The sequence below is a fragment of the Venturia canescens genome, chromosome 3 (assembly GCF_019457755.1).
Source record: "Venturia canescens isolate UGA chromosome 3, ASM1945775v1, whole genome shotgun sequence".
Lineage (NCBI taxonomy): Eukaryota > Metazoa > Arthropoda > Insecta > Hymenoptera > Ichneumonidae > Venturia > Venturia canescens.
In genome coordinates, this window is record NC_057423.1 from 13,936,382 (window position 1) to 13,949,665 (window position 13,284).

General features: G+C 42.7%; 1 protein-coding gene and 2 non-coding genes across 5 annotated transcripts in view; all 3 read right to left on the bottom strand.

The window, feature by feature from the left end:
- Positions 1–31: 31 nt before the first annotated feature.
- Positions 32–13,284, bottom strand: part of Kdm3 (Lysine demethylase 3) — a 165,990-nt gene continuing 152,737 nt past the window's right edge. For 2 of the 3 annotated variants that reach the window (XM_043415470.1, XM_043415468.1), the window contains 9 exons: positions 11,644–12,090; positions 9,085–11,433; positions 7,506–7,731; positions 6,685–7,112; positions 6,335–6,539; positions 6,068–6,219; positions 4,406–5,855; positions 3,961–4,216; positions 32–3,760 (listed from right to left, as the gene is read on the bottom strand). In XM_043415470.1, the coding sequence (XP_043271405.1) occupies positions 3,442–3,760; positions 3,961–4,216; positions 4,406–5,855; positions 6,068–6,219; positions 6,335–6,539; positions 6,685–7,112; positions 7,506–7,731; positions 9,085–11,433; positions 11,644–12,090 (5,832 nt within the window). In that variant the 3' untranslated portion in view covers positions 32–3,441. The remainder of the gene's footprint in view (positions 3,761–3,960; positions 4,217–4,405; positions 5,856–6,067; positions 6,220–6,334; positions 6,540–6,684; positions 7,113–7,505; positions 7,732–9,084; positions 11,434–11,643; positions 12,091–13,284) is intronic. The other variant, XM_043415469.1, reaches the window with a different exon arrangement.
- Positions 4,285–4,357, bottom strand: LOC122408613 (small nucleolar RNA SNORD36). Its single transcript, XR_006260505.1, has one exon. It is a non-coding gene; the product is annotated as a small nucleolar RNA SNORD36 (small nucleolar RNA).
- LOC122408614 (small nucleolar RNA SNORD36) lies at positions 5,931–6,000 on the bottom strand. Its single transcript, XR_006260506.1, has one exon. It is a non-coding gene; the product is annotated as a small nucleolar RNA SNORD36 (small nucleolar RNA).

Here is a 13,284-nt window from a genome sequence, read left to right on the forward strand (position 1 = left end):
AAATTCATAAGACAAGAAATAATGACAAGAATTTCATAATATAAACATTTTTTTATTCAAACGTATGTTCTTACATTTACACAGTACAAAAAATTATACTCAGACCCGCCGGCACGCGGTTCTCAACTGTCGTGACTTGGGGGAGGGCTGAAGGGCGGCCGCGGTGGCTTCAGGACACTGGGTATAATTTTTTTTCCATTTCAACTCCATTCATTCACAGTTTCGATTATTAATATGGACTGTACATTATTATTTATATATTTAATTAATTAGAATAAAACCGCCCTACGCCCTCACCGCGAGACAGAGTCCGTGATCTTTCATCTCTCAGTTCGCCTTTTGTTTAATTTCATTTACACACTCGGAACACGCACCCTCTCGCATCATTGTTGTATTTTTTTTCTGTTTTATTTTCAACGTTTTTTTTCGACTATCGCACTCATTTAGACTTACGCTGCGTTTTACCAGTTTTCATATTCGGCATTATCCAGCAACATTTAAATATCGTGTCTTCCTTAATAATAATGAATCGTAATGATAATAATTATTATTATAATTATCGTGAAGATGATAAGATTAATAGCCTACCTAACTACGGGGGTGTCGAGTGTCCGTTTGTTTGTTTGTTTGTTTTTTTTTCAAAACATTCTTTTTCCTTTTTTCATTCATTGTGTGAGCGTTGGAGTGTGTTTCGCACTTAAAATCTACTCAATGTTTGTTTTTTCTTATGTTTTACATTCCTTCATATTTATATATGTATATCTATACATACAATGTGTATATAAATGAAAGATTTTTTGTTAATTCTTTGTTAATAATAATATATACAAGAAAACGAGTACTTTTTTGCCTGCTGCTATTTGCTTAAATGGTACACAGTGTACGTCACTAAAATTTTACACAACTCCCATCTCGTCATTTAATCATTGTTTTTTTTCTCTCCCTCTTTACGCGCAGTCAATTATCATTCCACGGATAATTTTTCTTGTTACGTGTATTAAATGTGTTTGCATGTGTTTGTGTACTCACTAGGAAACTTGAGAGTTTACTCGTTTAAATATTATTTTACGAAGTCGTTGTTGCTCGACAAAATTGTTGAGATCAAAGAAACTGCGAATTTCAGGATTTCTTCTCGTCTTTATCATTCGTAGTATCGTCGTAGACCGCTAAAACATTGCTCTGTTTTATGCGCTTTAAAACAAACGTTTCGATTATCGACGAGAGCATCAGAAAGGGCTAATGATTCTTCCTCATTTCGAAAAAATTGCCCCGTGACGCTGGGGGCTTGGTTGAGCGAGCTCATGAAACACGAATAGAAAAAAAAAGTTATTTTTTTCGAAGCGAAACACACATTTCTACTTGGGATGAAACGTCATGAGAAAAAAAGTAAAAAAAAAAATCAAATATTATCTATTTCACAATGCCATCGTTTTAAGGTTCTTTTCTTTTCATTTTTTTTTTTTTTTTCTTCATGACGCTTTTCAACAATCACGTTCTTTATTACAGACTTGTTTCCGCATCAGGAACTCGGTCTGTCGCTGGCGATTCGTCCGTTACGAAAAATTCTTTATACACATTTTTCTTTGTTCACAGAAAGCGCAGAAAAGTTTTTTTTTGCTTATCGCGCGGGCAAATAAAAACCTAAAACCGATCAATATTGGCACTCAATTGTTTACATGTAACCACTGCTTTTCTGTTATCTATTTCAAAATCTTAAACCAGATTTTTCGTGGCGTGTTAACAAATCTTTTAGTTCTCAAAATTTTTGCGCTTTCGTCACAGTTCTTGGCTCGCGATCCGTACTGCCTCAATTCTATTGCCGAAAAAAGTCCAAGGCAAGTTAAAGGGGCGCAAAGTTTTTTTTTCCGATAGGTTTGTCGTCCCATCGATCTGGTTGTTTCGTTAGTAATCGAGCTAAGATCGTTGGTTATAATGAAAAGCACGTTAGAAACGTGTTCCTCTCATTTGTTTCTTTGTTTTTACGGACGGCACGTATTCCTCGAACCAAAAAGGCAACAGAGTTACGAATGCATTCAGTTAATGTGTGTCTCTAATGCATGCGATAACGAGATTTTTATATCGAAATGGTTAAAAAACAAAAAAAAAAAAAAGAATAAAATGTAATAGAATATCATAAAAACACAATAGAGACGAATCAGTTCTGAATGAAAAGAAAGCGACTAAAACGGGAGGGCAGTGATCCTTTCGAACTGTACAAATGTACAACTGTTTTGAAATTTGTAACACAAAGATCGCACGGGGATCGATCCCAATTCACTCGGAATTATATAAATCATTATTGTTTTTGTTTGGCTCCAAGATTTTCTTTTTCCACAAATTTCATTGCTACCGAAACGTACACACCGACATAGATTTATGATAGCGATTCGTTGAATAAATCGAGTAGTTACCAATTGCACAATATATTACAAAAAAAAAAAAAAAAAGAATTCGCCGACCCGAGCACACGATTGTGCGCGCTTGGATGCGCAAAAAGCGTTTGGATGGGGCGGGTCACGCGGTTCTTGGTAGATAATTCTTTCAGTGTCGTTTTTTTCCTTTTACTTCTTTTTATATACGTAACATTATTTCAATGATCGATTATCTACATTTATTTTCTATGATAATAGAATAGACAATAGTGTGTATTGGATACAGGCACGATATAATTAATTACAAACGACGTATGATCCAAAGACCTTCTTCCTGGTATCACAATTGTGTTTGGACGTGTAGGGGATGACGTTGATTCTCTAGCCCAGAGGGGAAACCTTTAGAGAGTATCATCCCCCGCTCTTCAGTCCAAAAAGTGTTTTTGAAACGTCGTTATAAATGACGGACTTCATGTCCGAGATTTGACGCGCGTTTCATCGAGACGGACACTTGGAGAGAGAGAAAGAAACGTGAGTGGAAGAGAAAGACAAAGAGAAAGAGAAACAGATTGAGAGTTATGATAAATATATGGTTTGTATGTGTAATGAGGTGATAAGAAGAAACTTAAACGATGAAACAACGAACAATCTTCATTGGCTCAGCCAATTAAAATGAAGAAAAAGAAAAACAGGTGAAGAGGATGAGAGAGGAAGTGAAAACGTTAAATCAAACTCTCGCGTTTCTCGTCAAATATCACAACAATTAATTGCGCGTTCAAGCGCGCATCAGTATATATTTTCTCCCTTTGGATCTTCTCCTCTCCGAAGTCGTCTCGTCCATTTACTTTGTTTTTCTTTGTAACATAATATCTCCGCGGACGTGAAACAGGAAGCACCGAGAGAGATTTCCGTATAGCGAGGGATCGAGTAACTCGTCGACGGAGAATCCGCCGCCGCCGCGCCTCACGTTGCAGCACTCGCTTGCGCTTCGACAAAGACGCGCGCGAGCGAGATTTTCGATTATTGATCAATTGAGATCTGTCGATCTTCAATGACGAGGGGCTCAACGCTACGTCTCCTCTTTGACTTTGACCTCGTTATTAGCCTTACTGTGCTTCGCCAATACTTCTTCCTTCGTATTGGCCAGTACAGTGAGCGAGTCCTTCACCGCGTGATAAATTATGTTCTTTATTTGTAGCTTGTCCTCACGATTCATGTGGGATTCCGAGAGCGCTCGAAACTCTTGTGTCAAGTGGAAACAGTGAGACACATTCTCCGGTGACACGAAATCTTCCGCTACTTTGATACAGTTGTGAAGATTTCGCACTTGATGCGGGGCACCAGCCGGCACGAAAACAGCGTCGCCCAAACATTGCACTATCGCGTAACTGAAAAAATAGTACATAGGATAACCTTTGGATTAAAGAAATACAGCCAATATGAATCTAAATTAAACTGGACTTATTAAATAATAACATAGTATATATGCTTTATTATTATTATAGTTTACTTGAATATTTCTAATGTTTCCTCGTAATTGAGCTCAATGAAAATGCGAAGTGGAATGAAACTTTTCAAGTTAGCTTACCCTTCAACACCATATTCGCGATAAAGCCGTTCTCTCAAAGGACCGTCGAGATAGCAGCTCTGATCATGGATGGGATCGTGATGGGGTTCGAGCCGGGCTCCACGTTCGAGCGCAACAGCGTTCAAAAGATCACGTATTTTGTCGGCATCACGAGCCGCGTAGATGTGCCATAGAGCACCCGGTGCTTCACCGCGTTCTCGCACACGTCGACGGGTTAATATATCACAGCCTGCTTCGTCAATCGCTCTGAGCGCTTCTGCAAATAAATTTGACAAATGTTGATGTGCAAAAAAATCATCGAGGAAGCAATAAAAAATAGTTTGGAATACTTCAGTGTTAAAAAGCTCATAAATAACATATCACGGTTATTCAATAATATTGTGTTTTCATCATGTTTGAATGAGGAGACGAAATGTTGAAATATTGAAGAATAAAATGTGCGAACCTTTCACGTGTTCGTCGTTATCGCCGTCTTTGGGAATTCCAACATAGACCATAACGTTAACAGCGTCGGAAATATCGAGATGAAGGTTGGTAGTTCCTTTTTTGGGATAGAGAGCCGATCCGTAAGCGGTATACATTTTAGGTCCAAGATCAGGCCGAACACATCGTTCTGGCAGTCGGCTGACGAGATTGAGTCGTCCGTTTCGGTGTGTGTACTCGGAGAGGGGTAGAGCTTTCATGAGATCGGCAAATCGCGAGGGTAGCATTTCGGAGAAATCATCTCCTGGTGGCCAATCTTTGAGTTTCAAGAGCATCGGATTGCCACGTTCGTCCTTGAGACGTTTTGAGAAATGTTCGAATCCTTCCCAGAATTTGCGCATCGGTTGATTAGGCACAAGGTTGCCGGTCATACAATTGATGAAATCGTTTTTATCATTACCAAAATCGCGAGCGAACGAGTCCGGATGCCAGAGCTCCATATCGAGTGATTTCGAGACGTCGGAAACGATGACCGGTTGTCCACGTTTCCATTGATCTTGGAATATTCTATAATTGTTTGGATTGTTCGGATCGTTGAGCTTGAGTAATTTACCGTCGCAGAGCCACGAGTGGGGAACGTCAGGGTAGAGGCCCTTACTCTCTATAAGAGTCATTATTCTGATAGGCAGAGGTTCTCTGCCCCGTTGGGCCCATTTGTAGCGACGTACAAAGTGTTTGAGTTCGCGCGGTTTCTCGTCATTCTCCATGCCGCCATCACGCTCTTTCTTCACACTGTGCTCGATCACGCTCGAAATAACTTCGTCGAGAGTGTCCATTTTAGATTTTTTACCTACTCTGACGGTGTTGTTTTGCGTGGTATTTGCGCTCGTTGTATTGGCTCCGGAGTTCGGACCGGGGGTGTTGTTGGTAGGTGAATTTGATCGGGAGCCTGTACCATTGGGTTTGTTTGACGGCCTGATGAGAAGTTCCCTCAGGGTCGAATAATTACCATCGCGATCCTCGTCCGAATCGGAGCTCGAATTACTCTCATTTTTCTCTTGATTCTGAAGAGCTACGTCGGCTAACCAATTGAGAGGAGAATTCTTGTCTTCTCCGTTTGCTTTGCTATTTGGCGAGCCGTTCGACTCGTTGCTCTTTTTGTCTTCTTTTCCATCATGCGTCACGTTCCCGTTGGCAATTATCACTGAATCGGCGCTTATTAACTTTCGGAGAATTTCGTTTGGTGGTGATGGTTTTGACAACGGGCAACCGCAGTGTTGAGGAATTCCCCATTCAGCTCGACACTCGTGCAGACGATCGCCTATTCGGACGAGCGTGTCGCCCGGTATTATTTGGGTCAGCATCAGTCTTTCGGGATCGTGAGCTTGTCGATTTTTACAAACTATCCACGAAAAGTCGTCACGGTCCTTCGCAAATTCACCCCATATTTTTATTGTACCGTTCTTGCGTCCCTGTGCAAATAAACAATAAAAATACAGCGTTATTCTCTTTCTATAATAATCTTCAGATATAATATCATATCAATGTTTCATCAGTGTTAAAAAGCTCAATGTTTTACAATCATTATCAATCACAACTTAAGTGTCATCATTTGTAGTTCCACAAAATGGTAGAATCATACATGGAGTAAAAAAATGAGGAAAAACAATTTTGAAAAATGTACCTGATAGCAATCGATGCATACGACGAAGCCGCATCTTCCACAAGCCCAGTGAATATTGAAAAGTGTTGTTTCGCAAACGTCACATAACTCTCGGACTCCTTTGATCACGCGTTTCCAAGCAACCGTGTCTTCCACGAGTCCGGTTGATCTCGCTGTAAATAAAACATTAAAATAGTCAGCTTCAATCCCTTAACGATTTTAATACAGTTGCAGCAATGTCCATGCTCTATGATTTGGAGCAAGAAAAGAAATGGAAACAATAAATACCTTCAACGATATGCCTTGCGAGAGCGTCAGTCTCCTGATTCAGTAGATCGCAAAATTGATCACCGACTTGACGCAAAAGTATATGAGCCATTTCCAAGTCCATGTCGCCCCGTTCGCTCACGCCATCTTTCTCGTTTTTTTCTGATTTTTCAATTATTTTCGACGTCTGATTTTCCTTTCCGGGTAGCCAGAGTGAGAGGTCGGACTGCATAATGAATCGAAGAATTGAATTAGAAAAATAATTTGGGAGAATCGTTCGATTATTATCTTCAATAATTAAAATTTAATGTGTAATACAATAATAGAAAGGAACAAAATGGCACTGAAAATCAACTAAAAAGCGTACAAACCTCGCCAATGTCAGTGTGAGGATCGCTGAATCCGGCGACAGTAGCGACGCCGCTTTTCGAATAGCGTAGTCTTCGAAATTGATAAAATCGGCAAAAAGTATGAGGTAAATTAGCCCCAGAAGCTCCCATGCATTCCCGACATCTTGCGATTCGAGAAATCATGACGCAGGCTTCGTCCTGAAGCCAGCTAGCGCCAGACTTTTTTAACTGCGCGATCGTCGGTTTCGCGACGACGTCGCTGTCACCCTGGCCACCGCTCGTACCGCTGCTGCCCGTCGTTCCGGCATTACTCCCACCGCCTCCGCTGTTTGACGTGCTGTCGTCTCGTCGTTCTTTTTTTTGACGAGGCTGTTGATCCTCGTCCACCGCCTCTTTCCCCTTCGACGTTTTTGGTCGTCTCCCACGTTTTCTCGGTTCTTTGCTGTTCCCTTAAAACATTGCGATAAAATCATTCATTAATCAAACATTTATGCACAACCTATTCAATATGAAAAGTATTTTTTTCAATCTCAGTATTAAAAAGCTCATAAATAACATATCACAGTTACTCAATTATATACCATTTACATCATTTTTCAATAATCTGGGGAAAAAAAACCTTGGGAAACAAAAAACGTGAATAGAGAAATAAAATTCCTCATAATCAAGGAATCAAGTAGGGGTGAAATTGTAAAAAAATAATAAAACCAAGCGATGCAGAAAAAATCCAATATACTATTCAGCAGTTTATAAGTGTTAAGGGTATAAGGAATAATTTATAAAGGCGTACATATGTTTGATTCGGAGTTTCAACGAATAACGTGGAATGAAAAAAACCTTACCATTTCCCGATGAGTTGTTGGAATTAGCACTAGTATTGCGTCCCCTGGATGCGGATTGTGTTGATGAGGTCAATTGTTCACTGGCATCGCTGCCGGATCCTGCTTCACTGTCGTTACTAGAATCGCTAGGAGGTACAGTACCGCTAACTTGTTTCTCCTCCTTCCTCCTTCGTTGGTCTTCGGCAGCTGCCTGCTGTCTTCGCACTGCTCCCTTCTTTCGTTTTACCTACCACATGGTATAGATTATTAAGTAGTCAGGAAGTTCATGCTCTTGTAGCGTCTACCAACTAAGGCTACGACGATCAACCCATCAATGCATAATTATGTTTAAATGGATATTATGAACGGGAATAAAGTGGAAAATTCAATATTCATTTGTTAATAAATCGCCGAGAAGATGAGAAAAAAAAAACGACCAAAATCCAATTATAATCAAATACGATTCTCTATGAGAACACGTGCAATGGACGCTCCATCATAAGTAAAATTGCAGGTTATGTGACGAAGCCCGATAAAATTCGTAAATTATTCCAGTAACCGTATAAATAAGCGAATATACACTTTACTCGATCGAGAACGGAGAATTCGAAGAATCATTTTGACTCACGGAAAGAATGGAAACAACTGAAAAAACCTTTGGCGAAAAGAAACTAATTACGAGCGCCGAACAAAGAAGTAAAATGTCCATTGAGAACACGCGAACTAAAGGGAGATGGCGAAGCAAAGGAAGCGCTTTGAAGGTTAGGTGACGCAACTCGAGAAAATTACAGCCGAGGAATACTGTACCATGAACATTTTAGCTCTATCCGGTGTGATTCAAACAAATAAGCGACATTGAGTTCACCGCGGAGATTGTCGATAATGAATTAAACAATTTGCTTAACAAAGAGACACAAATAAATTAAACAAACAAAAAAAAATCACACGAGAACGAAATACACACGATTCACTTCGCGGCGTCGCGGATCGCATTTTGGCGTACGTGCTGCAATGGCGACGCTCCGTGAGAAAGAGACAGAAACAGGGAGGAGAAGCGGCGACTAGCTGATGGCGGGAATTTCAATTTCACTATTTCAAGCAAAGTGCTGAATTCGGAGAAACTCCGAGTGAAGGATCCAGAGAATAATTAATTTTTCCCAAAATATCTCTACTACGTGCCAATATAATGTCAGTTTTCTTAAATTTAACTCAGTTCAATGCATTTTATAAAAAAATTTGTATCATTTAACACAAATATATTGGAAACTTTACACAGTATAATTCATATATTAAATTTTTCAGGTAGCATCTTCAATAGCATATTTTATCTTGGCATATTACCTGATTAAGGATTTCTAAGATGCACTAATAACCAGCGTTTCAAATGCACGCACAAACATGCTGTTTTAGAGAGAAATTTATTCAAATTGTGAAAACACGAAAAAAACGTATAAAAAGAGTGTCGCGTATTTTCGATGTTTTCATGTTCGATAAAAGTTCTACGACTATTATTTAAAAAAAAAAAAAAAAAAACACAATCGTTATCATTCTGTAAAACACACAAGAGGAAAAAAAGTATCAAGCGGAGTGTAATAGATACCTTGGGTGGTTTTCTCTTAGGTGGTGACTTTCTTTCAGGATCGCTGCTGGACGAGTCCTCTTGGGGGTTGTTTTTAGTATCGTTTGCATGTCCATTGAGTGTGTCTTTGTTGACTAAAGATTTTCTCGCGTTTTTTCCAGTAACTTTACTTCTGTTGATGCTATTTACAGCCATACTGCCGATGTTGTGTATGGAATTGACGGCACTAGGTAAAGAATTGGTGGTGGTGGTTGTGGAGGAAGAAGAGGACGACGAAGAGGAGTTGGTTGTTGAGGTGGTTGTGGCGGCGGTCGACGTGTTTGTAGTGGTCGAGCCGGTGGCTGTGGCCTCGGCATCTTTGTTGTTAAGGGGTTGCGAAGGTACTTGAGCGATTTTGAGGGGTAGCATGACGCAGGATCCACTGCCAACGACGCCGGTGGTATCCTCGGTACCGTCTTCGCCGGAGTGCCTTTGAAGCCAAGCTTTTTTGAGTTTGTGAACGGGATAATTGGTTGTACTGGGTGGTCTGGGTGCGGGGCTGTTGGATTTTTCGCTGTCGGTGGTAGTGGGATTGATTTTGGCGGGCGTACCAGGAGCACTGGGGGCTGGACTAGGAGCAGCATTTGTAGGTGCTGGACTGGATGTTGGTGCGGGACTGGGCGCTGTGCTGGGTGTGGCGTTAGTCATAGGATTATTGAGAGAGCTGACACTTCCTGTGCTCGCCGGCCTGATGGAGCCGTCACCGCTGTCGGTTCTCGGTGCTGGACTCAACGAAGTCCAGGAGCGTGAGTCTTGACTTTGGATGGTGGGCTGAGCGAGGAGAGTGGCATTATTGACGACGGTGGTGATGGAAGTTGCTGCCGAGGCGATGAGAGGCGTAGGCTCAGTGACTCTGGATAGAGATTGGGGCCCGACGCACTGCAAAGACAACGGTTGGGGCTCTTCGAGCCTGCGTTTCTTACAGATCTCGAGCGATACGGCTTGTCCGGCAGGATGATGATCAAGGGACGGGTGTGACGCTTTACGTTTTGGGGATCCGGATCTTTCGACGCCGAGATCGAGCGGTTGAGTTTGAAAGGCGGCTGGAGATTGTTGTTGATGTTGCATTTGTTGTCCAGGTTGATGAGGGCTCATGTGATGAGAGGGGTGAGTCACGAGGGGTCTGGAGAGCGGTGCGGATGCTGCGCTCGGTGGGGACCCGTGCAGTTGGGGCGGCGGTGGTAGTTTCGAAGCAGGCATCGAGCCGGCGTAAGTTCTGGCGTCGTAAACCGATCTGCTGCTGTGAGCAGGCGGTGGAAGAGGCGGCGGTGGGGCTCCGTGATGGTGAGGCACTTGTTGATAGGGTGAGCTTCCGACGACGGATTTCGAAGTAAGGGGAAGCGGCGCGGTGACCGCGGGTTCGGAGGCTCGACAAACCGGGGTACCTGTCATTATGCCCGAGTTTGGTTTGCCATAAATGTGAGGTGGCGCCGGACTGCTGACTTTGGGTTTGGAGCCTGGGGGTGGAGCGGAATAATGTGAAGACGGAGAGGACGTTGGTAAGTGAGAATAGGAGTAGGGAGATTTGGCGGGTGCGTAGGCGAGGCCGGGTTCGGGCCTGCTCAGGTAACGTGGTTCCGGAGGCGAAGGATGCGGAGTTTGATGAGGATGATGAGGTTGTCCGTGGGGCGATTGACGGTTGTGCGGATGACTGGGATGCCCGTGAGGACTCGGGGGCAGCTGGGGAGGTACAGAATTTAATCGGCCATGATGAGCTCCGATCTGGGGCGACATTCCTTTGGCAGCTTGTAAACTGTCCAAATGATGAAGATGAGGACTTTGCGTCGGACTCCTGTACTCGTAAGCCACAGATTTGTGTTGTTGTTGTTGCTGCTGCTGCTGCTGCTGCTGCTGTTGTTGCACGGTTATCGAAGGCGCGACCGATTGAAGGTTCAGATAAGACATCATTTTTGGACTCGACGAGTGAGGCGGAGGCGGTCCCTTTGGCTGAAGATCCCTACCGTCATTTTTAACTATTACGGAGCTCTTGTGATCGGGCAATAAAGGAGGTGGATTAGGGAGCATTTCTCTCCCGTGATGATCCCTGTCGATTCCTCCTCCTTTCCCCGACGAGCCCTTGTGCTGCTGCATTTCATTCTTCACCGTTATCTCATGCATGTACGATCCTTGAGGTTGATAATTCGAGTAACTGAACAAGCTCACGTTCGGCTCAGCCTTCGGTAGACCGCTGTGAGGCGGCCCGATCACTTGTGAAGGTTGTGACGATTTTTCGTGATGACTCGTTACCGTTAACGACGATTTCGAGGTTCTCGAATGAGCTGGTGGCGGTGGATACTCGACTTTACTGCTTATACTCGACGGTCGCAGGACCTGAAAACAATAAACGAGAAAAAAAGTCACGAAACAGCCAACAGAAACGTGTCATATACGTATTTTCTTCCCTTCCAAAATTCTTCTCGAACCCACAAACACATTCGTAAAAATCATCCAAACAAAGTTTCATCTACAATAAATTACATTCGCCCATTGAAAAAGTGCCGGTGAGCGAGAAACGTAATAAAATTGATAAATAATCTTCACCTGTTGTGCAGTAGGTGGAGCGGCTGCTGCATAATAAGCGGCCCTGGCTGCTGCGTGATCCCTGGCCTCCGCTTGTCTGTGCAGCCGCTCAGTAACGGCGAGGTGTTCTCGCTCTCGTTCTCTCATTTGTTCCCGTTCTCTAATTTGAGCTTCGCGTTCACGATCACGGGCGTCTCTTTCCTCGCGTTCACGCTGTTGTTGTTGTTGTTGTTGTTGTTGTTGTTGTTGCTGCTGCTGCTGTTGCTGCTGCTGTTGTTGAACCACGGTGACGGGATGCGTAGCAGTGCCTCCGGGCCCGGCAGGATGATGATGGGGTGCTCCGTGGCCTGATAAGCCACTGTGAGGCGGTGGTCCACCGTGACTCCGGCTTCCTGGAGGCGGTCGAGGGACGAAACTGTTCCACGCTATCGAGGAAGATTGCATGTTTCTCTGTGGGACATAAGACGCCTACTTCAATCAAGACTGCCGATAATATGAATATTCTAATTACGATACAGACGAATAAACACGCTCGAATCCCAAGGGAAAAAGGATTAATGGACTCGTGTAAATGGACCATTTATAAGAGAAGGTCGTAACGACTGAGAGTATTTCGATTACGTGAGGCTTTGAGGAAACATTAATACGTTGAAAAATCAAATTGAGCGGAACAAAGTTCGAGAAACATCATTTCGTAATAGTCCCCCGACGTTTCAGCGTTACCACTTACATGCACAAAGTAATTCAAAGCAGTTAGAGAGCATACGAGAGTTATTTCCTCGAGTCTCGTTACTCGACCTTGGGGAATATTCAAGCGATTTTACACGTCGCCGCGGTGCAACCGTAACTCCGATCAATAATACGCTACAAATGAAACTAAGCGGAACGATAAATTCGAGCATGTTATCGTGGCTCCGTCGTTGGAGAAATACCGCGACAGAAAATAATTACTCAATCGACTAATTGGGAAAAAGAATGGAAAAATATTCAAGTCAATTTAACGAGATAAAGAGATAATCGAAATCGAGCGATGGCGTTGCGACCACCAACCACGGGACTCGAGCGAAGAATGGACAAAATTTGTACAGATTTTTTTGATACACGTATCAAATGTCCAAGTACAAATGAATCATGAATTTTTTTCTACAAAGCGAGAGGAAAATAGGTAATGCGTCCCTTGAACCGTAAGTTTAGTTTAGAAACCCACAAATCTATAAATTTTATTCGTCAACGATGCGAAGAAAGAGAGCCCGAAGCAGATACAAGAGCTCAAAGTAAGCAGGCACTCTCGTAGCCCACTTAGCAGCCCGTCAAGAGCGCGAATCTAATTATAGCTACGGCATACACACAGCGAAGATTACTATGCTAATCGTGAGACACGCGGAGAGTTAATGTCAACCCACATTGTGTTTGCGCTCCCTCGCATTTTCCATACCCGAGAAATCATATGTACGAGTACGTATTAAAGAGAAGTACGAGAGTTAATTGAACGCGCAGACACACACGAACTCGTTAACGAGACATCAATTATTTTTCGCGTTATCAACCCGAACGGTCTTTACATTTTTTTTCCCATATACCTTTTTAAATATGTACTTTGTGCCTCTTATCAGGGCGAAACGGAGATAATTCAATTGAAAAGCTCATCAATTCTTCAGCGAA